This window comes from Thalassophryne amazonica, chromosome 14 (genome assembly GCF_902500255.1).
Source record: "Thalassophryne amazonica chromosome 14, fThaAma1.1, whole genome shotgun sequence".
Taxonomy (NCBI): Eukaryota; Metazoa; Chordata; class Actinopteri; order Batrachoidiformes; family Batrachoididae; genus Thalassophryne; species Thalassophryne amazonica.
Window position 1 is genome coordinate 89,438,214 of NC_047116.1, and position 26,688 is coordinate 89,464,901.

General features: G+C 40.2%; 1 protein-coding gene across 1 annotated transcript; it reads right to left on the reverse strand.

The window, feature by feature from the left end:
• Positions 1–360: 360 nt before the first annotated feature.
• hcn5 (hyperpolarization activated cyclic nucleotide-gated potassium channel 5) lies at positions 361–20,664 on the reverse strand. The gene is made up of 10 exons (XM_034186308.1): positions 20,275–20,664; positions 17,856–18,042; positions 14,663–14,767; positions 12,824–12,961; positions 10,428–10,589; positions 10,009–10,102; positions 9,807–9,934; positions 4,820–4,966; positions 3,351–3,588; positions 361–708 (listed from the first exon to the last, which is right to left on the reverse strand). The coding sequence occupies exons 1-10, from the start codon at positions 20,457–20,459 to the stop codon at positions 536–538; spliced, it is 1,557 nt and encodes a 518-aa protein (XP_034042199.1). The 5' UTR covers positions 20,460–20,664; the 3' UTR covers positions 361–535.
• Between the last annotated feature and the right edge of the window lie 6,024 nt (positions 20,665–26,688).

Below are 26,688 nucleotides of genomic sequence, written 5' to 3' on the forward strand. Positions count from 1 at the left end.
TCACGTTAGTTAATACTCGGTTACACTACATATATAGTTGCTAACAAACTTCGTGGCTACCATTTGAAAAGAATGTCATTGATTAGCTCATCTGCAGACTTAAACTATTTAAAATCAGCTGGTTTAGTGGGAGGATGTAGCAAAAATGTGGTACATCTGTAACAACTGTAAGGTGAAATTAAAATTTCAAAATAAATTTCTAACCAACCTGTTAATTGGCTCTGCACTGACACTTCAATAGTGGCTCATTTTGCTTGATCATGTAGTTTGCATTACCAATTCATTTAGTGTTGTCATGGCTTTTTAACATGTCACAGCAATGAGTCCATGATTTGAGGTAAAATGAAACATCTAAAACTGCTGTGTTTGAATGTTGGACCTGTCTTCACTATTGAGGTTAGCTGGTAATAACTGGTGCATCAGAAGAATAATTCTGAAGGTCTTATTGCTTCAATCTTCTTACGTATCCATTATTCACAGTCATATGCTCCAGCATGTGGATTATTGTGAAAATATCCAATGTCCATCCATGATCTCACACAAATCCACCATCGGAGTTGACTTGACTCCTTTTCTCTAAGTCCTTCCTGACATCTGGAAACCCCTCCAGCACCTTGTGAAAGTCATGCCAGGACAGAGAGAAGCACTGGCAGTCGGTCAGCGCCTTCACTGTGGCCAGATGTTTGCCTTTGGTCAACACACACGTCTCTGTTAAACACACAGAGGAAAGAGGGCAGTTAATGAGTGGGCCGGGATCAGATCTCACACTTAATCCTCATTTAAATAACCAAACTTGACTGGTTTGATTTGGGAAGTCTGCTTAGTGCTAAATGCTGCTGTGGTTTGCTGCCATAAAAGATTAGGAACCTCTTCCACTCAAAAAGCTCAAGAAATTCCCAAATGGGAGATTTGCTTCTTTTGCTCCACACTGACAGGATGTGAATGCAAATAAAATGTTCAGTACATTTCCACATGGAAAGGAGACCTGATGGTTGTGCATTCTGGTGATGTATAATATATATATGTCAGGCTTTGGGTCCTGTTTGCTGGTTTTGGTTTGCTTATATTGTTTTGTCTCTTGCTGGGGGGTTTTTCCTGTCTGGATCTATCTGTCGCTTTCTCTGTTGTCTGTCTGTGTTTTCTGGTTGTGGGTGTGTCCTTCTCCCTGGCCACTCCTTCTTTCTGGGGCGTTCCACACACACCTGCTCTCAATCTGTACCTCATCACCTGGGTGTACATAAGCTCCTTTGTTTGCCTCATTTCTTCGCCAGATTGTTGCGCCTTGTGCCTACTCTCCAGCTCTGTATTGTATTCTTGTCCTGCCTGCTTCACGTGTGTTACGACTACCTGCCTGTATCCTCGACCACACCTACTGCGTGATGTTTCTGTTTGTATCACTCTTGTTGGACTGCCTTTCCGTGTACCGAACCTCGTTTACTGTTTCAGTAAACTGCTGTGTCTTACAGAGCTTGTTGTCAGAGTCCTGCATTTGCGTCCAGCCTATTCTGCCCTTCAGACCTGTCAATATAAAGCCTGCCTATAACAAATAACTAATAACCAAACACACCTGATAATGAGGGAGTGTATGTGTTATTCTGTGTTAATCTACATTATCAGACTTTATTTTACATGCAAAAATAAACTTTAGACTTTGGTGAATGACTGAATGAATCATGATTGAGGGGATGCCATGGAAGTGTGAATCTTGGCTTTATTTCCACTGCTACCAGAGCAACATATTGCAATCACAAGCTATTTACGGATATATGGGTTGACTGGTTGACCGGGAGTGTTTCCTTACTGCTGTTGTCTGTCCTTTTTCAGCGGGGTTGGTAAGGTTAGACTTTACCCTTGTGAAGCACCTGGGGGTGACTTATTTTGTGATTTAGCACTATATAAATAAACTGAATCGAATTGACATGAGCATTTCACGAACATATCATTATCAATGTTATTTTTGTGGATAGGAAAATTTATTTTACTGAATATACAATGTAGAAAAACACTTTGGCTTTTGGAAATGGTGCCATTATGTAGTTTGGTCAGCAGAGGGTACACCACTGGCATTGTTTAGAATGCTGCCAAGCATGGCTGGGACCCCTATTACCCCTTGTGGTCCCAGACAATGTCCAAAACACAGAGCCCAAGCGACAAGCTGCCATTCATTTTCACCCACAGTGGGTGTTTTACGGCAACAGGAGATAAATGGTCACTATGCTGCCAACTAGGCGGGGCCAAAATAGATAAGAAGGCTACTGTATGGCGATGCTGAGTGATACAACTCAGCAACTGAAAATTTGAGTAAAGACAGCGTGACGTAGGTTGATTGGTTTTTGGATATATTTATGTTTGTAATAAAGTTCATGTTTAAATTGTTAAACATGAAGCCTCAATTACATTTCTTAATCACAAGGCTTTGATTACATAATGCTAGGAATCATTGCCACTTATCATGTCTATATATTGACAGATATATTGGTATCATAAACATTTTACTCCCTAATATCTGTATGCAACAACCCCCCCCCCCCCAAAAAAAATAATCCATATTGGCCAGGCTTAGAAAGAACACACTGGACCCTCTGTTGACTGTAGCCACTAAAATAAGTGGTAGAGGTGGGCGGATCAATCCTAATATCGATAATATTGATACCAATACTGGTATTGATATTGAACAATCCTTGTGTAAAAAGATCGATACTGAAGCGTTTTTTTCTCTCCCGCACGCACTGGCTGCTGCGCACGCAGATTAATCAAAGTCTACTCTCTGTCTGTAAGAATAGTACTGCTCTGTGTCACACAACACGGAGCAACGCACCCTTGTATTGTGATTTGTCAGCCCTCTACCTCAGGAGATTTTGTTTTAAGTTGTGTTGAGTGATATTTTTTTAAACAAAAATGTTGATTGTGATAATAAAGTATTTTGTTGTCACTTACAATGTTTGGCAAAATTCTATCCTAGGTCTTTTGGATCCTTTGCATCTATGAAACTTAAATATGAAAAAGTATTGGTATCGGTATCGATATCGGCGATACTGGGCCTGTATTTACTTGGTATCGGATCAATACCAAAATTCCCGGTTTTACCCACCTCTAATAAGTGGCACACAGGACACATATCCATCACTTGGATTAAATCAATTACTAGGCTAAGATAACGGGGGTTTGTTTGTCATGAACAATATCACTTCACTCTGCAACCTCACATCACAGACACTGATGTCAAATGTGCACATCAAGAAGTGGATCAAGAAGTTACTATGATGGTTCCAAATACTCCCCAATTTGCTAAATGGGACAAAATGGCACTCTGTGGAATAGCCCTTTTAGCCACTGTGATTCCAACGCACCTCCAAAATAGTCTCCGTCACAAAGTTCCCTCTCGTAGGAATCAGACTCCACAATAACCTGGCCGTGTTCGATGAAGAACATGCGGTCGCCCGGTACATTCTGTCGGACGATGATGTCACCCTCCTGGAAAATCTCGTACTCCAGTTTAAGGAGAACGCTGTTGATCAGGCTTTCATCTCTATCCTTGAACATCGGGACATTTTTCACCAGCCTGCTGCACATCACCATCAGAATTTGCTGAAAGGATAAAAATATTAAATATTATATGGCATAAAAATTAACATAGTTCAGTTGCACAACATATCAAAGGATCTAACAAAGTTTGACTTTGACTTTGATGTAAGGTTTAGCTAAATTCAGTCACCTAAATATTGTCTATGCTTTTCTCATTATTGAATATCAAACCCAGTCAATTCAGTTCAATTTATCTTATTTATATAGCGCCAAATCACAACAGTGCTGCCTCACGGTGCTTCATACGGGTAAGGTCTAACCTTTTCAACCCCCTTGAACAAGCACCCAGGTGACAGTGGTAAGGACAACCTCCCTCTGGTGTTTTGAGGGAGACACCTCAAGCAGAGCAGACTTAAGGGGGTGACCCACTGCTTGGGCCAGTCTAACAGTTAAAAGGTTTTTACAAATGATGGGAAAAATGGAAGCAACAGAAAACAGAAATAACAGAAAAGCAACAAAAACAGAGTCCGTTGAGATAAAAACTGTCCTTCTTGCTGTTTAGTCTCTACTTCCAGGTCTTGATAGGTAGGGTGCCCTGAGGTGAGTCCAGCACCCTAGGGTGCAGGGCCAGCATCCATAAAAGTGCTTGTCAGTGCCTCAGACAGAGAGAAAAAAAGCAGAATCAGTCAGCTGGGAATATCTGCACCTAAGGTATAGTTCACCAGCAGTAAATTAACAGGAAAGCAGAGCGATTACTAAAGTGGTTACCGACAGCTAGCCCTGTGCTTCACAAACAGACCCAGAATATAGATGTAGTGAAGCTGAGATCTGTTCAGACAAAAATTCTCACAGTACAACTGCAAATGCCTTTGAAATAACTGCAGAAGTGTAATTTTCAGGTGGTGTTGTGGAGGACAGTGTAGGTCAGCTTTAATCCTGGTGCATCAGTGGCACATGCAGGTATTTAAGTGAATTAATGTCTGTGTATTTTTATCACAGTGAGGCGAGAGCCCCTCAGACTCCACAGGGGAGAAGATTCAGAAAGTCGATTGCATAATCAGAGAACTGATCTGCGGAAGTGACCAGACTGAACCAGTGCTGCAGCTGCAAATCCACTGAGAGTTACGTTAATAAATCTCAGCGTGTGTCATTCAGCTGCCTCATAAATATGAACCAGTTCACAGGCATCAACATGAACTACGTCCACACACCATACAGTAAACATGTAGAAGTACTGCACGTATGAAGGCTTCAGTTGTCATGATGATGTTCCGTGCCTGAGCCAATGCTGTACCTCTTTGAGCGCCGAGGAGACTGTTTCCATGACGTCCTTGTCATCAAACCACTTCCCACCATAGCGGGCCACGTAGTAGTTGCTGATACGAAGCTGTAGTTCTGGTGGAAGCTTCATGAATGTCATGTAGTGCTCCAAACGGCTCATCTGTGGACGGTTATGATACGTACAGGAAGAATACACCTCCACCGCAGCATTCAGCAGGTAACACACAGTGTGCAGCTGTTAAAACTACTAATTATCACTATTAGTGAATATATACGGTATATATGCAACCCCAAATTAGAAACTGTTGGGACAATATCAAAAATGCAAATTTAAAACAACCCAGTGACCTTTACATTTATTTGGACTTTATTGCAAGCAGCGGGAACCCATGATATTTCATGTCTTGTGTGGTCAACTGAATCTGCCTTGAACTTCATTTACATCAGTCATTAAGAAATGACTGAGAAATGACTTACGGTGTTGGACTATTTTCTCTTTTTCTCTGTTGGACTATTTTCTCTTTTTCTTTCTTTGTATGTTTTGTTAATTGCTTGGATCCACGTGTGCCAAAATAAATTCAATAAATTCAATTCAATTCAATAAATTAAATAAAAATAGTAATAATATGGTACTGTGAGTTAAATCTGCAGTTCTCAAAAATTGAGTGACCATGTTGGAAGGAGGTGTGTGAGACTTGTCTCAAGAAAACTGGCTTTAAAAGAGATATTTTAGTCCTTTATTTAGAATAAATGACCTGTATCCCAACTTTTTTTTTTTGGAATGTGCCTTAAATGTTGGAATGAATGTATATTAACAAATTAAATGAAGTTGACCACACAGTACATGAAATATCTTGATTTCATACTGTCTGCAATGAAATAGAGTTCAGTGTAACTACAGTATAAGTACCACTATGGGTTTCTAAAAAATTAGCATTTAACGCATCATCCCAACCTTTTCTGCTTTGGGATTGTATACACGGTATCTGGAATGCACAGAATATCCCATTGTAAGTAAGGTTGAAAAAGTTGTGAAAACTCAAAAATTTAAGACATTTTGAATTTTGTCAACATATGGACATTACTTAGACCAACTTAGGTTGGCAAGTTATCTTCGTCGTCCTGGTAATCCCTTAGTTGTGAGAAAGATTGTCAGTTGATCGATTCCCAGACTGGATGGCGGACGCGGAGATGACTGAACAGGCCCAGAAAATCTGATGAATGTAGATGAATGTCTATCTAGAGACACCTGTGCGTGGGTTTGTTTAATGTGGCAATGCCATTGCACTCTGACAAACACACGGTCCATGACAGATCCTTAGGCTGGTCTGATGGCTGGGAAATTCTCGACGACTGAAGTCTGAAGACCTGCTGCAGCCTTCATCCACCTTCACAAGCCATCAACTGATCCCCCGTTAAGGACTTCTTTTTTCGCCAAAGCCTGTCTCATGTTCAGGGTTCCTGTTGGGCCTTCATAGTTACTGTAGTACCACGAGGCACACAAGGTCCCCACCATATTTCAACTCAACAGACAATCCCCAACTTGATCTGTTACCTGGGTGTCACAATATAGACAAGGGGTTGGATTTCGACACCTGTGACACAAGTGATATAGTCAGTATGACTTACTTCAAATAAAGATTTGGTAAAATCACTTGATAAATGAACATCATTGCAACTACATATTTGTCTAAAAATGTTTTTGGTGCATAAAAGTGGGCCCAATCCATCAAATGTCATACAAAAATACTTGCAGCACCACTTGTGCCACAGCTGCTAACCAACCTGAGGTAGAACATCCACCCATTTCCTACATCTTATACATCCAAATTAAACCTACAAATACGAGGGCTGTCAATAAAGTATAGGTCCTTTTTATTTTTTTCAAAAACTATATGGATTTCATTCATATGTTTTTACGTCAGACATGCTTGAACCCTCGTGCGCATGCGTGAGTTTTTCCATGCCTGTCGGTGACGTCATTCGCCTGTGAGCAGTCGTCCAGCCCCTTGTCGGAATTCCTTTGTCTGAGAAGTTGCTGAGAGACTGGTGCTTTGTTTGATCAAAATTTTTTCTAAACCTGTGAGGCACATCGAAGTGGACACGGTTCGAAAAATTAAGCTGGTTTTCGGTGAAAATTTTAACGGCTGATGAGAGATTTTGAGGTGATACTGTCGCTTTAAGGACTTCCCACGGTGCGAGACGTCGCGCAGCGCTCTCAGGCGCCGTCGTCAGCCTGTTTCAAGCTGAAAACCTCTACATTTCAGGCTCTATTGATCCAGGACGTCGTGAGAGAACAGAGAAGTTTCAGAAGAAGTCGGTTTCAGCATTTTATCCAGATATTCCACTGTTAAAGGAGATTTTTTTAATGAAAGACGTGCGGATGGGTCCGCGCGTCGGGACGCAGCTGGCGCGGAAAAACACCTCCGTGTTGATAACCATTTGTAAAATCCAGGGGGCTTTTGATGGCTTTCAGTGGAGTGAGTATATGAGAAATTGTTTAACAGCTGGACATGTTCCAACTTGTCCTTAAGGCTTCCAACGGAGGTGTTTTTCCTGTGGCGGAGCGTCGCAGTGGCTGCGAGCCGACGCTGCAATCCGTCTGCACGTCTTTCATTAAAAAAATCTCCTTTAACAGTGGAATACTTTATTGACAGACCTCGTATATGATCTGGAATGTAGTAATTTAACTAAATATTAGACACATTCTATTAAGAAAAATATGTTTAACAGCAGCGGTAAATATCCTGCTTGCCAACATGCATGTGCACATATTACTGTAGACCTTTCATTGCACGTATGTGCACATATTATTGTAGACCTTTGATTTCCATGCAGTTTATGAAGCCTTGTTGCTAATTGCAGGGTGCTGGAGGTTACAAAGACCACTGTTGTTTGTGTGGTTATATTTGGCTGATTAGATCTTAAACATCCTCAGCGTTTCACACTGATACACGTATTTCTAAACTGGCCAATATTGCTGATAGTAGTGCATTTTCCACAAGTAGTTACAAACGTTGAGACCTTCTGTGTGTCATGGTGGTTCAAAATCCAATGGCATTTCCCCACACAGGTTCAGATCCTGTTTGTGAGGGTCACTTTGGCTGTGACTGGAGACATTTTGCAGCCTCAAAGTGAAGTAAAGCAGATAATTTTCTTTCAAGATAACAGATCAAATCTAGGCTTGTACATTCTGGCGAACTGGAGCCAAACTATCAAGTTAAAAAAAATCCTTCTCTATACCACCTCATCATGAAGCTGTATAACTGGTGATGCACAATTCAAAATGTGCACGCTGCACAATTTCTCCACTTGCAGCCAGAGAAGTATATAACTCCTTCTGGGTTGTCTGGATGTCTTGGTGGCTTTCCTCACTCATCTCCTTCTTGCACAGTCCTTTATAGTTTTTGATAACTGTCTGCTCCACAGAGATTTACCACAATGTGCCATACTTTTTGTATGTCTTCATAAGTGATGTACATAAAGTCCAAGACATATTCAGTGTCTTGGAAATGCTCCTGCATCTGTCCTCTGACTTGTCTGAAGAAGACTGGATGTAAAAGTGATGGTTTATATGTATTATACTCAGTGATGTGGATATCGTGTTACTTAGTAACGTGTTACTCTAATTTGACAGCGTTTTTCAGTAACGAGTAATCTAACGTGTCAGGGATTAGTGTTTGATGCTGTGAGCTGTTCATCTGCTGTTTTATGCAGCAGGTCTGAGTTGCAAAAACAGTGGTCATGTCTCAAAGCATGGTGACGGCAGCACACGTGCACTGAGCTTTACAAAGACATTTTTACACTGTTTTTCCTTTCAAACTCTGATCCGCTCTGAGTGTCCTTGCTAAAAACAGCTGAAAACCTACGACGCGTTAATAACAAATAGTAATGCTCTTTTTCCACCCAAATGTGCCTGAAGTCTCTTTCTGAGGATGACATGATGTAAAAAACACCGAAAAAACTTTCTTACCTGTCAATTTGGTCATACTTTCTGCATAAATACACATTATACATGGCCTCCCCACTAACTCCCTCTAGATTAATGGTCCACATTTGAAGACATTTTTTACTACTACTACTGCTACTACTACTATTACTACTTCTACTTATAATAACAATAACAACAACAACAACAACAATAATAATAATAATAATAATAATAATAATTTCAAATGTCAGAAAGAATGTTACATTTAGAAACAATGTAGATTAGAAATTGTAAGTTTTACCATTACAGTGCTGTCAATAGTTAAATATGAGGTTAAGAAAAAAATGTCTATTTTATTTTACAAAACAAGTATTTATGTTCACTGAAGTAAAAAAAGACTGACTTTATTTCATATTTTTCAAAAACTTTTTTGTTTGTCAGGAAATAGCATTTAAGTTCAACCTAAAATGACAGGACACATAATGTTTACTTTACGTTACTGTTAAAAATGCACTTCCAATAAAGTGGTTATCATTTTCATGTTGAGGTGACGGGGGATTGTTGTCGGCAGCTGCTGAATGTAACTAATAAATTAATTAGTAAACTAACTTAGTTACTTTTAAAATTGAGTAATCGGTAAAGTAGCTAAGTTACTTTTTCAAGGAGTAATCAGTAACTGGATTACTCTTTCAAAGTAACTGTGGCAACACTGGTTATACTAAAAGGGGCGCTTAGTTATTCACATCATCATTTCAGCTTTTGGATTTTTATTTCTTTTAAATCATGATATACAGATTACTTTTCACGGTGAGTTTAAAGGGCATAATTTTTAGAAGATTTTAAAAAGAAGCCGGATTTTTTTTTTGATGTCCTAAAAATTTTCAAACATGTAAAAGCTCAAGGGGTTCACAAACCTTCAAGCAGCACTGTATATGTTGTAAATGATCACCATTTTACTACAACCCTACTTAGCTACAACAATACTGTGTGTTCCCCCTCACAGCTAATTCCTTATTGTGTGAAAAGGTTAAAAATGGTAAACTATTTGCTGCAGTAATATCATAAAAACCTTGCTCTTGTACTCCTTGGCTGCTGGGTCGAGGTTGGCTATCATGGCTGTCGCGTTGGCAACCAACACAGTGTACATCATACAGCCGGACACCATGCTAACCATCACAATCCACATTTCAACATAGTCTGGAAAAATAGAAAACCCATTAATCATCTAGCTGAGAGCGCTTTGCTAGTGAATGAAAACCAATCATTCTTACTTGTTGGAGCATCCATGGATCCATAGGACAGAGCAATCATCTGGGAGAGAGCACGGAATACTCCCCAAGAGTACTTGACAATCACTGTGGCATTCTGAAAGAACATTTGCAAAAATTTACACAATAAAGCATGTGACTTTTAAGAACACTGTTTTGAGGTTATTTTCTCTGAAAGTTCGGTTAATTTTGCACATTTAATATCATTTTGTTGAATATTGGTAATGAAGCTTGAGCACTCCAGTTTCGTGTTCCCACATGAAACTAATTTATTGAACAGCCCTCATATTGTTCTGCACTGCTTAGTAACCCCCCCACACACGCACTGACCTCTGAAGAGTTTGTTCAGTGCCGCCTCGTTAGGGTACCACTATGTAGGAACTCGGTTGCAGTTTTTGTAGTTTTACCACATGATTTTTTACCATCAGATTCTCTTTCCGGACCCAGCAGTCAGAAGGAAACTCCTCCAGCATGGGGACAAAATACTGGATGCAGCCATTCCAGTGGCACAGAAGGAAAATCATCATGAAGAGAGACAAGATGCGGAAGAACAGACGGACCACCTCCAAGTTTGAATTTGAAACCTGTCAGGAATAAAAAATGTGGTGAGGTCAGTCCATCCTCTCCCAATTTGCTTTTTTAGGATGAATAATATACATGTATTAGGGGTGTAATGATACACAAAAATCATGGTTCGATGCCTAGCTTGATTTTGAGGTCATGGTTCGGTTTATTTTCGGTACCTTATGGGAACAAAATGCAAAACCTGAATTTGCTTGTTTAAACCAACAATTTATTGTAACATTATACAAACAGGAAAATAAAATAATTGCAAAGTGCTACCTGGTAATAAGTTAAATAAAATGTTCTGAAATAAACAACAAATGTATGAAATTCCTAGTAAACAGCTTTGAACAAAACCTTTCCACAAGTAAAGAGCAGAACAACAGTTCCAGCATGAAGACCTGTTCAATTTTTTTCAACCTTCATATTTTTTGCCAGAAAAATTAACTTGTCCAAAACTGTCACACTCTATAAGGATTAAAAAAAAAAAAAAAAAAACAGAATTAATGTTAAAGAATCCCTTTACTTTTGTGCAATTTATTTTATTTTGTATCTCTTTCTATTAACTGTCCATTTAATGTTAATCTTTTTAAATAAAGATTCGAAAACAAAAACATTGTAGGAGATGCAAAAAAATGAGTAAAAAAATCACCTTAAAAATATTTAGAACCACAAATAAACTTGATTCTTGGTTTGTTTATTTATTTTGCCATTAAAATTGACCATCACTTATTAAAATAAAATAACTTCTCAAGGCCAGGTCTTCTCAAAGTCTGGGGACTATTTAATCACAGCGCAGCAAACGAGGTCAGTAAGCTAAGCGAGTCTGAGTGAGATTTGTCATTCAATAGTGTTTGAACGCGGAGGATTTTAGATATCCCTCCGCTCAGTGCTTTACAGGCTGCTGCAGGCAGCGGAGGAGGGGGAGACCTGCAGCTGCTTGGTGACAACAGAGACTTTCACTTTCAGTCACCAGGTATCAAAAAAGTCTCCAGTAATGCCAGGAAAAGTAGCTAGATTTGTTGCTAGTTGCTTTTGTGAAAATAAGTCGTCAAGAGGGTTTGGAAAGTCACCAAGTTGGCAACACTGAATGTAAACACACGCAATGCAAACTCACCTTGCACAGCCCTGTACTGAACCGAATGTCCTGTACCGAAATGGTTCAATACAAATACATGCTATCATTACACCCTTAACATGTATTATACACAGACATTATACAAATAATGAATGTTTATGAGTGCAATGGTAAGAACATGCTAGGAAAATATTACTTCTGTTGCATGAATGGACAACATTCATTATTATTACCGCCGCGCAGTGAACGCATCAGCTAGCATTTTTTGTAGCCGCGGTGCTCTGCTCGCTTCAAGAGTCTTTTATGATGAAAAATGCTGAAATTATATAGAAATGATTGTTGTACAAAAGCTTCAGATATCTGTTGCTGAGATAGATGATGACTGGAGTGCAGTTTGAAGCACAAACGAGGTGATAATCTGTGAACCATGGCTAATGACGTATGTGCAGTGAAGGCAGGGCGGACCGTTTTTTAGGGGGGACCGTTCGGTCGGTGACACCGGACTTTACCTGGATCCTGATTCCACAACACAATGCAGTTATTGCATCCTGATCCAGAACGGTCCAACTGATAAAGATGTTGCAATCTGATATTTAAGTCACAAGCCGAAACAAAATAGTGTCTTCGTGATCTTGGTATTACACCATGATGTCGTATCCATGAAGTAGTTTTGATATTATCCTTCAAAAAGTCTACAAAGTGAAATCCTGATCCAGAATCCGGATCCGGATCACCTCCAAAATTCAGTGGTGTCTTCCATGGCCTAATATCTATCTGTGGTGCAAATTTCCTCAAATTCTGTGGAGTAGTTTTGATGTAATCCTGCTAACAAATAAATAAATAAGTAAACACTGATGATTTGATTACGTCCTTGGCAGACGTAACAACTGAAAAATAAAGTGGAAGTGTCGTGTTTCTTCAGACTGCTTTTTATAGTCGACAGTGTGGCTATGCAAAATTAGAAAAACAAAAAAACTCAAGTAATATTAAAAGTCTTTTTGAATGAACGGTGGTTCAGAATAGCACCTGCTAGCATCTGCTAAATGACATTGCTTGCAGTCAAAGTCAGATTTGTCACCTGAGATGAGTCTGGTTAAGTATCGTGTCAAGGCGCACAAGGGTCGATTGAATTTCAGACGTAAGCCGTCTCTGAAGACTGTCTGGTGTTTGACTCACTTTCTCCACTTCGTTGAAGAATCTGACCAGTCTGGACACTCGAGCCAGCCTGATCAAACTGAGGATCCGCACGAACATCAGTATTCTCATCATTTTGTTGGTCTTGGACGGGTTGTCATCATTGTGGTACTGTAAGTCCTGGTTATAGAAACAAAACAGATGTTTGATTAACCAGTAGTGGAGAAGTTTTTTTCCCCACTTGGTTTATTTAATTATTCTTTTAATCTGTACAATTCCCCTTTTAATCTTATGTGTGGATTTTAGAATTAAATTTATCTTTCTCGGCTTTCATTGCTTTCTTACTGCGCTGTGAACTCCAGTTAGGAAACTGTGAGATCTTGAAAATGATTAACAAATAAGGCATTATTTACATTTTAATTCATTATTAAAATGCTGAAGCCAAAGTACTGTAAAAAAAAAAAAAAGATAAAATATTTATTAATAAATGTAAATTTAAAATATCACTTAAAAATCTGGGAAAAGCTTGCCTCCAATCGCAGCATCTGGAGGCAAACTGTCAATGATGGCGCCGAGCTGGCAGAGCAACACAGGAGAGCTAGCAACAAAAATTTCCTCCATTTTGGAATAAGGCTGTAACATAAAAATACTAAAATAAAAATACTGCAATATAAATAAAAATACTTTATAGATGTACTGTTATTGCCTCACAGCCACTGTGTCTGTCCATCTGTCAGGTGCATCATAAGGAAACCATCAAGAGCTGACTTTCGCCCTTTGGCATATTTGTACATCTTTCCATAAGGACAGACCTTGCAAAAATGGCAAATTAGTCCTTCCATTATTTACAAAGATATTTGTCATTTTGATGTTAGTCCTTTCGATACTGATATGATGTTAGTCCTTTAGATATTAGTCCTTCCCAAGTGTAGGACCAACAGAATGAAAAACTCCTTTGTCCCTCAGGCCATCAGACTGTACAACTCCTCACTCAGGGGGAGGAGGAGGAACAGGAAGACAGGGGACAGGAAGGAGAGGAACAGTAGTAGCCAGTAAACCAGTATTGATCAGTATGTCTGGTATTCATATTTGTGTATTTATATTTTCATATGCAAACTGTTCTGATAGTCTGTGTGCTTCTGACCCTGTGTGCTCCTATCCAATGCTGCTGGAACCTCAATTTCCCCAAGGGAGTCTTCCCAAGCGATCAGTAAAGTTCTATCTAATTTAATCTAATCTTGTTGAATTGAGGTGTTCCGTCATTGTGACGTGGTCTTGTTTTAACAGTGGTGTAAATTGTTCAAGATGTTAAAAAAAATAAAGAAATCTTTTGTTTTTACATTGAGACTGTGTCATTGTTGTACATCATGTGGCATCACTGGATTGTGCGAAAGTTACACTATGGGCATGCTACAATTATGTTTGCACGTCATGATTCAAGTCTGTTGTGTCACTGAATCAAGTGCTACATCGCATTTTGTGAACAACCATGACCTTTAGACACTGGCTTGTCACAATTACAGACCGTGACCTTCTAGGAAGCATATCAGTGAAAGTAAGAACGAGGCTTTAATGGCATCAGTGAGTCAGTAGATCTTCAAATGTTCCGTAAGTAACTCCATAGAAAATACAGCGTATTCAGCTCTGAAGCTTTTGGTTCTGACACATACAGGTGAAGACAAGTGAGCTTCCTATTTTGGGCCAAATTGGCATCTTTTAAAATGCATGCTTGTGAAGCCTTATTTTTAATTGCAGGGTCTTGTTGTTCACCAACGCCACTGTTATTTCTCTAAATTTAAATGTGTAATCACGTTGTGATTTTAAAAACTCCCGCATGGCTCAGTTGTTTTCTTGGTGTGTTCACACTTTGTTCATCATTACCGCAAACAAGAGTATGTAGCCGATTGGGAAAGCGGCGATGATGTCCGGTATGAACCACGTCCTCAGATAACTCAGCCGGATCTGTTTGATGTCCAGAATAGCTTCCTGTTAAGCAGAAGAAACAGTAGATAGGTGGAGAAAACAAACACACAAAGTATAGAAACAAAAATACAACAACACAAAACAAACAAAAAACCCCTGTCATCTGTGATAACAGATTGGACAGATCCTATGTTCCTGCTGAGGGTGAGTACTATTTACCATTGTAGATTATAAGATAGTCAGCAACTTTTTATTGTTGTGATTGAAACAAATCCCACACACAGGCTTTTTCCGTACTGCAAACGTTGAAATCACGGGTATGAAGAGTTTCTGGGTGTTCCCTAGACACCGTATTGCGAACCCACCTATGTAACACATATCTGAATACTGCTTCACATAAATTATCTTTAGACCAGGTTTTTGCTGGCCTACAGCTCAGTTGTTTACTGACAGTAGCACTGCATGACCATGGGTGCACAGATACATTTACAGTACATTTACTATTTACACAACATAAGCACTAGGTTTATACTTGACAACTAAGATGATTGGAAACTATACTCAACAAAAATATAAACGCAACACTTTTGGTTTTGCTCCCATTTTGTATGAGATGAACTCAAAGATCTAAAACTTTTTCTACATACACAATATCACCATTTCCCTCAAATATTGTTCACAAACCAGTTGAAATCTGTGATAGTGAGCACTTCTCCTTTGCTGAGATAATCCATCCCACCTCACAGGTGTGCCATACCAAGATGCTGATTAGACACCATGATTAGTGCACAGGTGCACAGGTCCCATGATGCACTGTTTCTTCCCATGATGCACTGTTTCTTTCTCTTTTTGCTCTGTATGCACCACTCTGCATTTAATCATTAGTGATCGATCTCTGCTCCCCTCCACAGCATGTTTTTTTTTCCTGGTTCTCTCCCTCAGCCCCAACCAGTCCCAGCAGAAGACTGCCCCTCCCTGAGCCTGGTTCTGCTGGAGGTTTCTTCCTGTTAAAAGGGAGTTTTTCCTTCCCACTGTAGCCAAGTGCTTGCTCACAGGGGGTCGTTTTGACCGTTGAGGTTTTACATAATTATTGTATGGCCTTGCCTTACAATATAAAGCGCCTTGGGGCAACTGTTTGTTGTGATTTGGCGCTATATATAAAAAAATTGATTGATTGATTGATTGACAGGTTTGCCTTAGACTGCCCACAATAAAAGGCCACTCTGAAAGGTGCATTTTGTTTTATTGGGGGGGGGGGATACCAGTCAGTATCTGGTGTGACCACCATTTGCCTCATGCAGTGCAACACATCTCCTTCGCATCATCCGTGAAGAGAACACCTCTCCAACGTGCCAAACGCCAGCGAATGTGAGCATTTGCCCACTCAAGTCGGTTACGACGACAAACTGGAGTCAGGTCGAGACCCCGATGAGGACGACAAGCATGCAGATGAGCTTCCCTGAGACGGTTTCTGACAGTTTGTGCAGAAATTCTTTGGTTATGCAAACCGATTGTTTCAGCAGCTGTCCGAGTGGCTGGTCTCAGACGATCTTGGAGGTGAACATGCTGGATGTGGAGGTCCTGGGCTGGTGTGGTTACACGTGGTCTGCGGTTGTGAGGCTGGTTGGATGTACTGCCAAATTCTCTGAAACGACTTTGGAGACGGCTTATGGTAGAGACATGAACATTCAATACACGAGCAACATCTCTGGTTGACATTCCTGCTGTCAGCATGCCAACTGCACGCTCCCTCAAATCTTGCGACATCTGTGGCATTGTGCTGTGTGATAAAACTGCACCTTTCAGAGTGGTCTTTTATTGTGGGCAGTCTAAGGCACACCTGTGCACTAATCATGGTGTCTAATCAGCATCTTGGTATGGCACACCTGTGAGGTGGGATGGATTTTCTCAGCAAAGGAGAAGTGCTCACTATCACAGATTTAGACTGGTTTGTGAACAATATTTGAGAGAAATGGTGATATTGTGTATGTGGAAAAAGATTTAGATCTTTGAGTTCATCTCATACAAAATGGGAGCAAAACCAAAAGTGTTGCGTTTATATTTTTGTTGAGTATAGCAATGACACTTTTGCTCTGCTATGTGATACATTGTGCCAGGTGCAGGATGTAGCATGGGGTCTTTGAATAATTTAAGATCAAAACCTCCTCTTCACACTCAGTGGTTACTGAGATATAGTGATGGTCATTCCAAGGTTAGATGACCCACTTCCAGTCTTTCTGAGCTCTGCAAGTATTTTCACTGCAAAAATCTGCTCTGTAGCCTCAGTATTAAGTGGAGGTCTCAGTAGTGACTGTTACTGTGAAAATAAAGGTCTAGGTCCTGGTGCTTCCTGTCTTGCTATATGTATAAGAGACTTGGAGACTAACCAGTGACCTAAGATGACAACTGGATGTCTTTGGTACTACCTCCCTTTGGAGGATCCTTTGGTACTGCTGGGACAACTTTTGTGTCAAATAAATGGTTACTTTAGAAGAAGAGAATCACTTGAATTGTGAGGTAACATCAGCTACGGCATTTTGGACATGTGGCACATTTTTCTGTGCATGATCCAGCATGCACACACCTTAGTATGGAAGACCCCAGAAAGTTGACAATGGATACCTATGTATAACCTGTCTATGGTCGATAGATGTCTACTTTTGGGAGGTGGGGAGTGACTGGTCTGCCTGAGGCAACCTGCATCCAGGTTGACTCTGTAGTACAGTGGATGCAGTGATTTGCAACACCAGCGCATGTTCCTAGCCCTAACCTGTTGGGTTGGTGAGATGGTCACAGCAGTACTTAAGCTGTGTGGTCAACTCCTTTAATGGAAAAGTCATATTTATCCATCAAAACTCCTTAAATGAAAAATATCTACCAGTAACCCAAATCCTTTAGATGCCCTGCAATAGAGGGGTTTCTTGTCAAGGGTGTACCCTGCCTCACACCCCATGACTGTTGGGATAGGCCCCAGCACCCCTGTGACCCTTGATTGGACTTAGTGGGCACAGAAAGTGAATGAGTGAATTAATGGTCTTTTACTCGTAGATGCTGAGTAGATTACAGAGGTGGCAGTGATGGATTGTTTATCCATTTCTGAACAAGGATTATAATCATCCAGATTGAGCCTGAAAACCATGATTATTCTCACCTCACTGTCCTCTGCTATGATGCCCATCCGAAAATTCAGAGCCACATCTATCAGGAAGAGGGTGTCTGAAAAGACATTAAAACCTTCCCATGCCAGACCGCTGGTCCCATCCAAGAACGCTATCTCCATAGGAATCCCGATCAGGTTCAGAAAGGTAATCGCCATCATGCACATAATGTAGTAACTCCTAAAGAAAGAAGAGAAAAGCACCACAGAAACACATGAGGTTTTTGGGTCATGGTGTTTCCAATGCCAGAGTGAAAATTCTCAGTTCATTTGGCTCCCGAGACAGGCGCGCTGCAGTGTGCAGTGCACATAGTAAGCCAAGTTGATTTGTGTGGACTAAATACTCCGATACTGTAACTGCACATCTGTTCAGCCGGGGCTCAAGTGCCCGACTCAAATAACTCTGGTGATGACGACCAACTTATTTCATCCCTTCTCTGTTTGCACTCCATCTGCTCACTTTACAATATTCCATACTATCTAGGAAAATATCTTCCTTTTCAGAAAGTTCACTCATTCAGCACCTTTGTTCTAGATGACATGATGTTGTTTGCATCAGATTTCCATTCACAAAAATACATTTTATAGGAGCTATAGTTACTTTTTTGTGATCTTCTTAATTTACCTGCAAATCACTGAAAGTCTTCTTACCATATTTTTTAAAGTCACACCATAGTGTAGGTTGCACCTGTTAAAAGAATGCCTCTTGAAGAGGAAAAACCCATATATCAGTCACACCGGAGTACAAGTCCACCTTTTTTCTGTATTATCAGCTATTTTCATTTTGGGTTTTTGTGCATTGTTGAAGTGCACTTTTTATTATTAACATTTATTCTTTTATCATTTGAGTTTATTTTGTTTAATGCTTTGATTACTTGGAAAGTCCTATATTATGAGTTATCAAGTTGTTCACCAATGAATATGGCTTTATACACCCTGAAGAAAACCATGGTGTATGGTTTTCTGAAGGGTGTAAAAAGCCATATTCATTGGTAAACAACTTGATAACGATTTTATCATATACCTATAAATGATAAATGTTGTATGGTTTTCTGAAGGGTGTAAAAAGCCATATTCATTGGTAAAACAACTTGATAACGATTTTATCATATACCTATAAATTATAAATGTTGTATGGTTTTCTGAAGGGTGTAAAATGCCATATTCATTGGTGAACAACTTGATAACGATTTTATCATATACAGTGGTCCCTCGTTTATTGCGGGAGTTACGTTCTAAAAATAACCCACGATAGGCGAAATCTGCAAAGTAGCCAGCGTTATTTTTTACAATTATTATAGATGTTTTAAGGCTGCCTCACTACACACTTTATACACTTTTCTCAAACAGGCATTAACATTTTCTCACTTTTCTCTCCTGTGTAAACACTCAAAGTTCAAACCTTAGTAGAAAAAAAATAGAATGTTTTCCTATAAATAATTATGATGGCTTTTAGAACTAACGAACTTAATTTTAACGATCAACCTACGAGGTTGGACACATAAGAAATTATTAATAGTGACTCACCAGTATTTCACAGTTCCTCTGACCGCGCCTCTTCGTCGTGGCACCGCTCCGCTGTCCAGATTGGCTGATTACCAAGGCGACATTCATTTTGTGGGTTTTACTCGGGTGGTATGAAAACTATTACCCGTCCGCGAAAAGGGTATATTACTATTTATTCTTTAGTGTTTTATCCAATCATATTGGCGTATCATTTATAGGTATATGATAATATTATTTATTTATGATAATATTATTTATTTCAGTTATTCTTATTAAGAACAACTATGTGATATTTCAGCATATACGTTGCACTGGAGTATAAGTCGCAGGGCCTCCCAAACTAGTAAAAGAACTGTGACTTATACTCTAGAAAATACAATATTTTCAGATGTTCCAGCTCTGTGCAGTCATCTTGTTATTTATATCACCACAAAGTCTTCTGGATAATCTGAAATTTCTCATAAACTAATTGGAAGCAAAAAACAAGAGAGACATCATTAAGTTAACCCCCCCGTACTGGTTTGTTGCATGTATCATATATTTGTGAAGTAAACCTTTTGTGATGAAACACCTGACTTAAAGTTACCCTCTGTATTGAAGAGACACAACAGATCCATCTGTACATGCTCGGAGTCTCAACAGTGGATCTGGTCTAGGTCCGCATTGGGATTTGGCACAGGTTTTACAACGTATGCTCTCTTCTAATATCTTTTCAAGTTTAGTTTAAGTAATGATTCGTACATGGCCTACATATGGCTCAGTGTGGTTAATACTCAAGAAAATGACGTGATCAGCGGTAAGTAGTGAGGGAAGCCACCAAGATGCCTATGAGAATGGTGAAGGAGTTACAAGCTTCAGAGGTCACTGCTTCATCATACAGAAAAAAAAAAAAATCCCCCAAACTTACCTCATGAGGCTGAATGGGTGAATGACAAAGACTCCGCTTTCTAGCTGCCGGACGCACTCCTTCTCCACGGCCACCTCGCTGCCGTAGAGGTACAGGGACTGGCGGTTGACCTGAGGCAGAAGCAGGTATCTCCATCCACAGGTGGCCGTGGTGCATCGTCCAGCAGGAACCTTGATTTTCTCCATAGCTGTGGCCTCTGATCAGCTGAGCACACAGGCCATTCCTGCTGCTGCCTGTTTCTCAGGATGAGTGCAGTCTGTCTCTGCACTACCCGTCCTGACCTCCACTCATGGACACGTGGTCATTTTTCATCAGAGCTCCCATCCTCAGAGCCTCCTGAAGCTGTGTGGATCAAAGCGGGGATAACCACATTTACCCCCCCCCCCCCCCCCGTCTCTTTCTCTCTATGTCCCTCCCTCTCTTTCTGAGCCCACCCCTTCACTTCTTTTTCCCTAGCTCATCAAGTATTCAGTATCTGTGTCTGAGCCACATTTTATTCTAACCATGTCAGGAGGGTAAGGTTCAGCCCACATCAGTCCTACAGACAATGGTTGTGTGGACGGGTTGATGGGGAGCACAATTACAGTCATGTAAAACTAGACAGCTGTCAACGTGTGCAGGAGCAAGTTCTCTCGGGGTTGTCTGTACTACGGGTGTAATGAAACCCTGAACCGTGTCACCTGATGCAGAGCATAACAGCGCACATCCAACATTACATTCAGAGGAACGCTAAGTGGGCCACCTCACTTTATTCAAATACAGGATTTTTTGGATTACAAAGAATGTTTGCAAAATGAAAAACAAATGATAATTATCAGCATGATGGGATTATCAGGGGTTGCGTCAGTGCAGATTAGTACATGACTGTCTTGCTGGGCAAACTATACTGTATGAGATGATCTGCAGCTACAACAATTTCAAGAATATGACAGTCCTGCTCAGAATTATTGGCACCCCTGAATTTTAAGTATACAAAATTTAAAATAAACTCTGACAAGACCAAAATGATGGTTCTTGGTTCAGTGAGACATTGGCATCAATTTGACCAGCTAACGCTTAGCTGAGGCTTGTGTGTCATACATCACACCGACAAAGTGAGGAACCTTGGGGTAAATTTTGGTCCTACGTTGTCCTTTGACCTCCACATTACAGATATTACGAGGACTGCTTTCTTTCACCTGCTAAATATAGCGAAGATTCATCCCATCTGTCTATGGCTGATGCTGAGACCCTGATTCATACATTTGTCTCTTCTAGATTGGACTACTGCAATGTTCTATTTTCTGGTTTACCGCAATCCAGCATTACGGCTCTCCAACTGGTTCAAAATGCTGCTGCCAGACTTTTGACACAAAGCAGAAAGTTTGACCACATTACGCCCATTTTGGCATCTCTTCACAGACTTCCTGTCCCTGTGAGATCAGATTTTAAGGTTCTGTTACTAACCTATAAAATTACTCACAGACTAGCCCCTCCCTACTTAGCTGACCTACTTAAACCCTACGTACCGACCTGGGCTCTGCGTTCTCAGGGTGCAGGACTACTTTGTGTCCCTAGGGTGAATAAAAAGTCTGTGGGTCACAGAGCTTTCTCTTATTATGCACCTGTTCTGTGGAATGTTGTATGGCTAGCAAACTGGCATAGCCATTAGTCTCGATCTGACATCCCAAAATGAAACTGGACTAAAAACTTTTTTGTTTTATTTCAATGATTTTTAAATGCCTAAATAAGGCTTTCCAATAAATACATTAACAAAATTTATGAAAATGTGATTATATACTTTTACATAGCTTTTACATAGCTTGGGACTCCGGCGAGGGCGCTCGCATCTCCTCCTCTCTTCTCTCTCCTCTATCTCTGTTCCAACCTTCAAAGTCCTTACTTCACCGGACAGGTGAATTCTTCAAACTATATTGGATTAACCATGGAATTGATAGCTGGTCTCTGAATGCTATTGACACCATTTTTTCAACAAGAAAATCAGGGCTGGGGGACCCTGCATGCCCAGATGGAACCTACGCTGTGGGCTGTTCTCAATGCCTGGGAGAAGTGGCGTGTCGCATGCTTGATGCCATTCTGTGTGGAGGACATTGAAGATTTATTTATATTTGGTTTTATCGTAGGAGGGCTTGCACTTATTTGTTCATGTGCTGCCTTGACCTATCAAAGAATTGGCAAGACGGCTGCTACCAGAACCATGACCCCTCACCTGTCCGTCATGATTAATGAGTTGGGCAAGGTGGTACATTCTCAGACTGCGTTAACCCTTGAACTCAGACGTAAGTTTGGATAACATCTCGGAGAAAATGTACGCCTTGCAAAGGAAGATGTTGGAGACCAGAGAATACTCATGAATTGGATTTGGTTGTTCATGAGAGCTGCAAATGTATCTGTGTAGGTTCTCAGTTGTCCAGGTGGTTTCCATAGTAGAGAAGCTTGAATCTTTGACTGGACTGGGTTGCTTGACGCGAGGACGTTTCGCTTCAAATCGCAGAAGCTTCCTCAGCTAAAATTCTTGCTCTGGTAATCTGACTTCTGTCTTGACTCTTGTAGAGAAGAAAGACTACCACAGCAAGAATTTTAGCTGAGGAAGCTTCTGCGATTTGAAGCGAAATGTCCTCGCGTCAAGCAACCCAGTCCAGTCGAAGATTCAAGCTTCTCTACTATAGCTGCAAATGTATTTTCTCTGCTCAGCCCTAAACATGGCAGGCTTATTAGCCTCTGAAGGTCAAAACGCCCCGTTGTTTTCCTCCAGAAGACTTTCTACGGCCTTGGTGAACCATTTGGCTGCCTTCTTATTTTTTGCAACTCCAGACATTTTAACTGTCACTCACACATGGACAGAGAATGATACGCATTCTCCCACCCCCTACCCCTCCTTTGTCTTCCTGTTCCCACTCTCCCCTATCCTGGTCCCTGCTCACACCACTCCCTTCCCCCTCCGGGACGCAGCGTGGCTTTAGCTGCAACAGCTCCCCATTCCCCCCCTCAAGCTGGCTGCGGTCCCCTCACAGTCACATTGCCTCAATTCGGATGATAGACTGTTTCAAAGTTTAGCGTACATAAACAATCAAATGTATTTCTGTGGTTGCTTTAATTCTGATGTGTGCCATTATTACGTTAAACTAGTAATTGTGGATTAATTGCTGTATATTTGTCTGAGGTAATTAGGTGTGAAATGAATTGCCCTTTTAGGGATCAATAAAGTTCTCTGAATTACATAACGAGTAAAATCTATTTTTGGATACCTGCCTGAATGATCCCTTAATTTTACACTTAATTTTCAATTATTATTATTAATCAAATCAAATCAATTTTATTTATATAGCGCCAAATCACAACAAACAGTTGCCCCAAGACGCCTTATATTGTAAGGCAAGGCCATACAATAATTACAGAAAAACCCAACGGTCAAAACGACCCCCTGTGAGCAAGCACTTGGCAACAGTGGGAAGGAAAAACTCCCTTTTAACAGGAAGAAACCTCCAGCAGAACCAGGCTCAGGGAGGGGCAGTCTTCTGCTGGGACTGGTTGGGGCTGAGGGAGAGAACCAGGAAAAAGACATGCTGTGGAGGGGAGCAGAGATCAATCACTAATGATTAAATGCAGAGTGGTGCATACAAAACAAAAAGAGAAAGAAACACTCAGTGCATCATGGGAACCCCCCCAGCAGTCTAAGTCTATAGCAGTCTATCTCCCTGATCCGAATTGGGAGCTGGTTCCACAGGAGAGGAGCCTGAAAGCTGAAGGCTCTGCCTCCCATTCTACTCTTAAAAACCCTAGGAACTACAAGTAAGCCTGCAGTCTGAGAGCGAAGTGCTCTATTGGGGTGATATGGTACTAAGAGGTCCCTAAGATAAGATGGGACCTGATTATTCAAAACCTTATAAGTAAGAAGAAGAATTTTAAATTCTATTCTAGAATTAACAGGAAGCCAATGAAGAGAGGCCAATATGGGTGAAATATGCTCTCTCCTTCTAGTCCCTGTCAGTACTCTAGCTGCAGCATTTTGAATTAACTGAAGGCTTTTCAGCGAACCTTTAGGACAACCTGATAATAATGAATTACAATAGTCCAGCCTAGAGGAAATAAATGCATGAATTAGTTTTTCAGCATCACTCTGAGACAAGACCTTTCTAATTTTAGAGATATTGCGCAAATGCAAAAAAGCAGTCCTACATATTTGTTTAATATGCGCATTGAATGACATATCCTGATCAAAAATGACTCCAAGATTTCTCACAGTATTACTAGAGGTCAGGGTAATGCCATCCAGAGTAAGGATCTGGTTAGACACCATGTTTCTAAGATTTGTGGGGCCAAGTACAATAACTTCAGTTTTATCTGAGTTTAAAAGCAGGAAATTAGAGGTCATCCATGTCTTTATGTCTGTAAGACAATCCTGCAGTTTAGCTAATTGGTGTGTGTCCTCTGGCTTCATGGATAGATAAAGCTGGGTATCATCTGCGTAACAATGAAAATTTAAGCAATGCCGTCTAATAATACTGCCTAAGGGAAACATATATAAAATGAATAAAATTGGTCCTAGCACAGAACCTTGTGGAACTCCATAATTAACCTTAGTCTGTGAAGAAGATTCCCCATTTACATGAACAAATTGTAATCTATTAGATAAATATGATACAAACCACCGCAGCGCAGTGCCTTTAATACCTATGGCATGCTCTAATCTCTGTAATAAAATTTTATGGTCAACAGTATCAAAAGCAGCATTGAGGTCTAACAGAACAAGCACAGAGATGAGTCCACTGTCTGAGGCCATAAGAAGATCATTTGTAACCTTCACTAATGCTGTTTCTGTACTATGATGAATTGTAAAACCTGACTGAAACTCTTCAAATAGACCATTCCTCTGCCGATGATCAGTTAGCTGTTTTACAAGTACCCTTTCAAGAATTTTTGAGAGAAAAGGAAGGTTGGAGATTGGCCTATAATTAGCTAAGATAGCTGGGTCAAGTGATGGCTTTTTAAGTAATGGTTTAATTACTGCCACCTTAAAAGCCTGTGGTACATAGTCAACTAATAAAGATAGATTGATCATATTTAAGATCGAAGCATTAATTAATGGTAGGGCTTCCTTGAGCAGCCTGGTAGGAATGGGGTCTAATAAACATGTTGATGGTTTGGAGTAAGTAACTAATGAAAATAACTCAGACAGAACAATAGGAGAGAAAGAGTCTAACCAAATACCGGCATCACTGAAAGCAGCCAAAGATAACGATACGTCTTTGGGATGGTTATGAGTAATTTTTTCTCTAATAGTTAAAATTTTATTAGCAAAGAAAGTCATGAAGTCATTACTAGTTAAAGTTAAAGGAATACTCGGCTCAATAGAGCTCTGACTCTTTGTCAGCCTGGCTACAGTGCTGAAAAGAAACCTGGGGTTGTTCTTATTTTCTTCAATTAGTGATGAGTAGTAAGATGTCCTAGCTTTATGGAGGGCTTTTTTATAGAGCAACAGACTCTTTTTCCAGGCTAAGTGAAGATCTTCTAAATTAGTGAGACGCCATTTCCTCTCCAACTTACGGGTTATCTGCTTTAAGCTGCGAGTTTGTGAGTTATACCACGGAGTCAGGCACTTCTGATTTAAATCTCTCTTTTTCAGAGGAGCTACAGCATCCAAAGTTGTCTTCAATGAGGATGTAAAACTATTGATGAGATACTCTATCTCACAGAGTTTAGGTAGCTACTCTGCCCTGTGTTGGTATATGGCATTAGAGAACATAAAGAAGGAATCATATCCTTAAACCTAGTTACAGCGCTTTCTGAAAGACTTCTAGTGTAATGAAACTTATTCCCCACTGCTGCGTAGTCCATCAGAGTAAATGTAAATGTTATTAAGAAATGATCAGATAGAAGGGAGTTTTCAGGGAATACTGTTTCCATACCATAAGTCAGAACAAGATCTAAGACATGATTAAAGTGGTAGGTGGACTCATTTACATTTTGAGCAAAGCCAATAGAGACTAATAATAGATTAGATGCAGTGTTGAGGCTGTCATTCTCAGCATCTGTGTGGATGTTAAAATCGCCCACTATAATTATCTTATCTGAGCTAAGCACTAAGTCAGACAAAAGGGCCGAAAAGTCACAGAGAACCTCACAGTAACGACCAGGTGGACGATAGATAATAACAAATAAAACTGTTTTTTGGGACTTCCAATTTGGATGGACAAGACTAAGAGTCAAGCTTTCAAATGAATTAAAGCTCTGTCTGAGTTTTTGATTAATTAATAAGCTGGAATGGAAGATTGCTGCTAATCCTCCGCCTCGGCCCGTGCTACGAGCATTCTGGCAGTTAGTGTGACTCAGGGGTGTTGACTCATTTAAACTAACATATTCATCCTGCTGTAACCAGGTTTCTGTAAGGCAGAATAAATCAATATGTTGATC

Excerpts from the sequence above, each read along its gene's own strand:
- hcn5 (XM_034186308.1), bottom strand. The coding sequence starts at position 20,459 with ATGGAGAAAATCAAGGTTCCTGCTGGACGATGCACCACGGCCACCTGT. Across the intron at positions 18,043-20,274 it reads CACCCATTCAGCCTCATGAG|GAGTTACTACATTATGTGCA; the intron begins GTAAGTTTGGGG and ends TTCTTTCTTTAG. Across the intron at positions 14,768-17,855 it reads TCATAGCAGAGGACAGTGAG|GAAGCTATTCTGGACATCAA; the intron begins GTGAGAATAATC and ends TCTGCTTAACAG.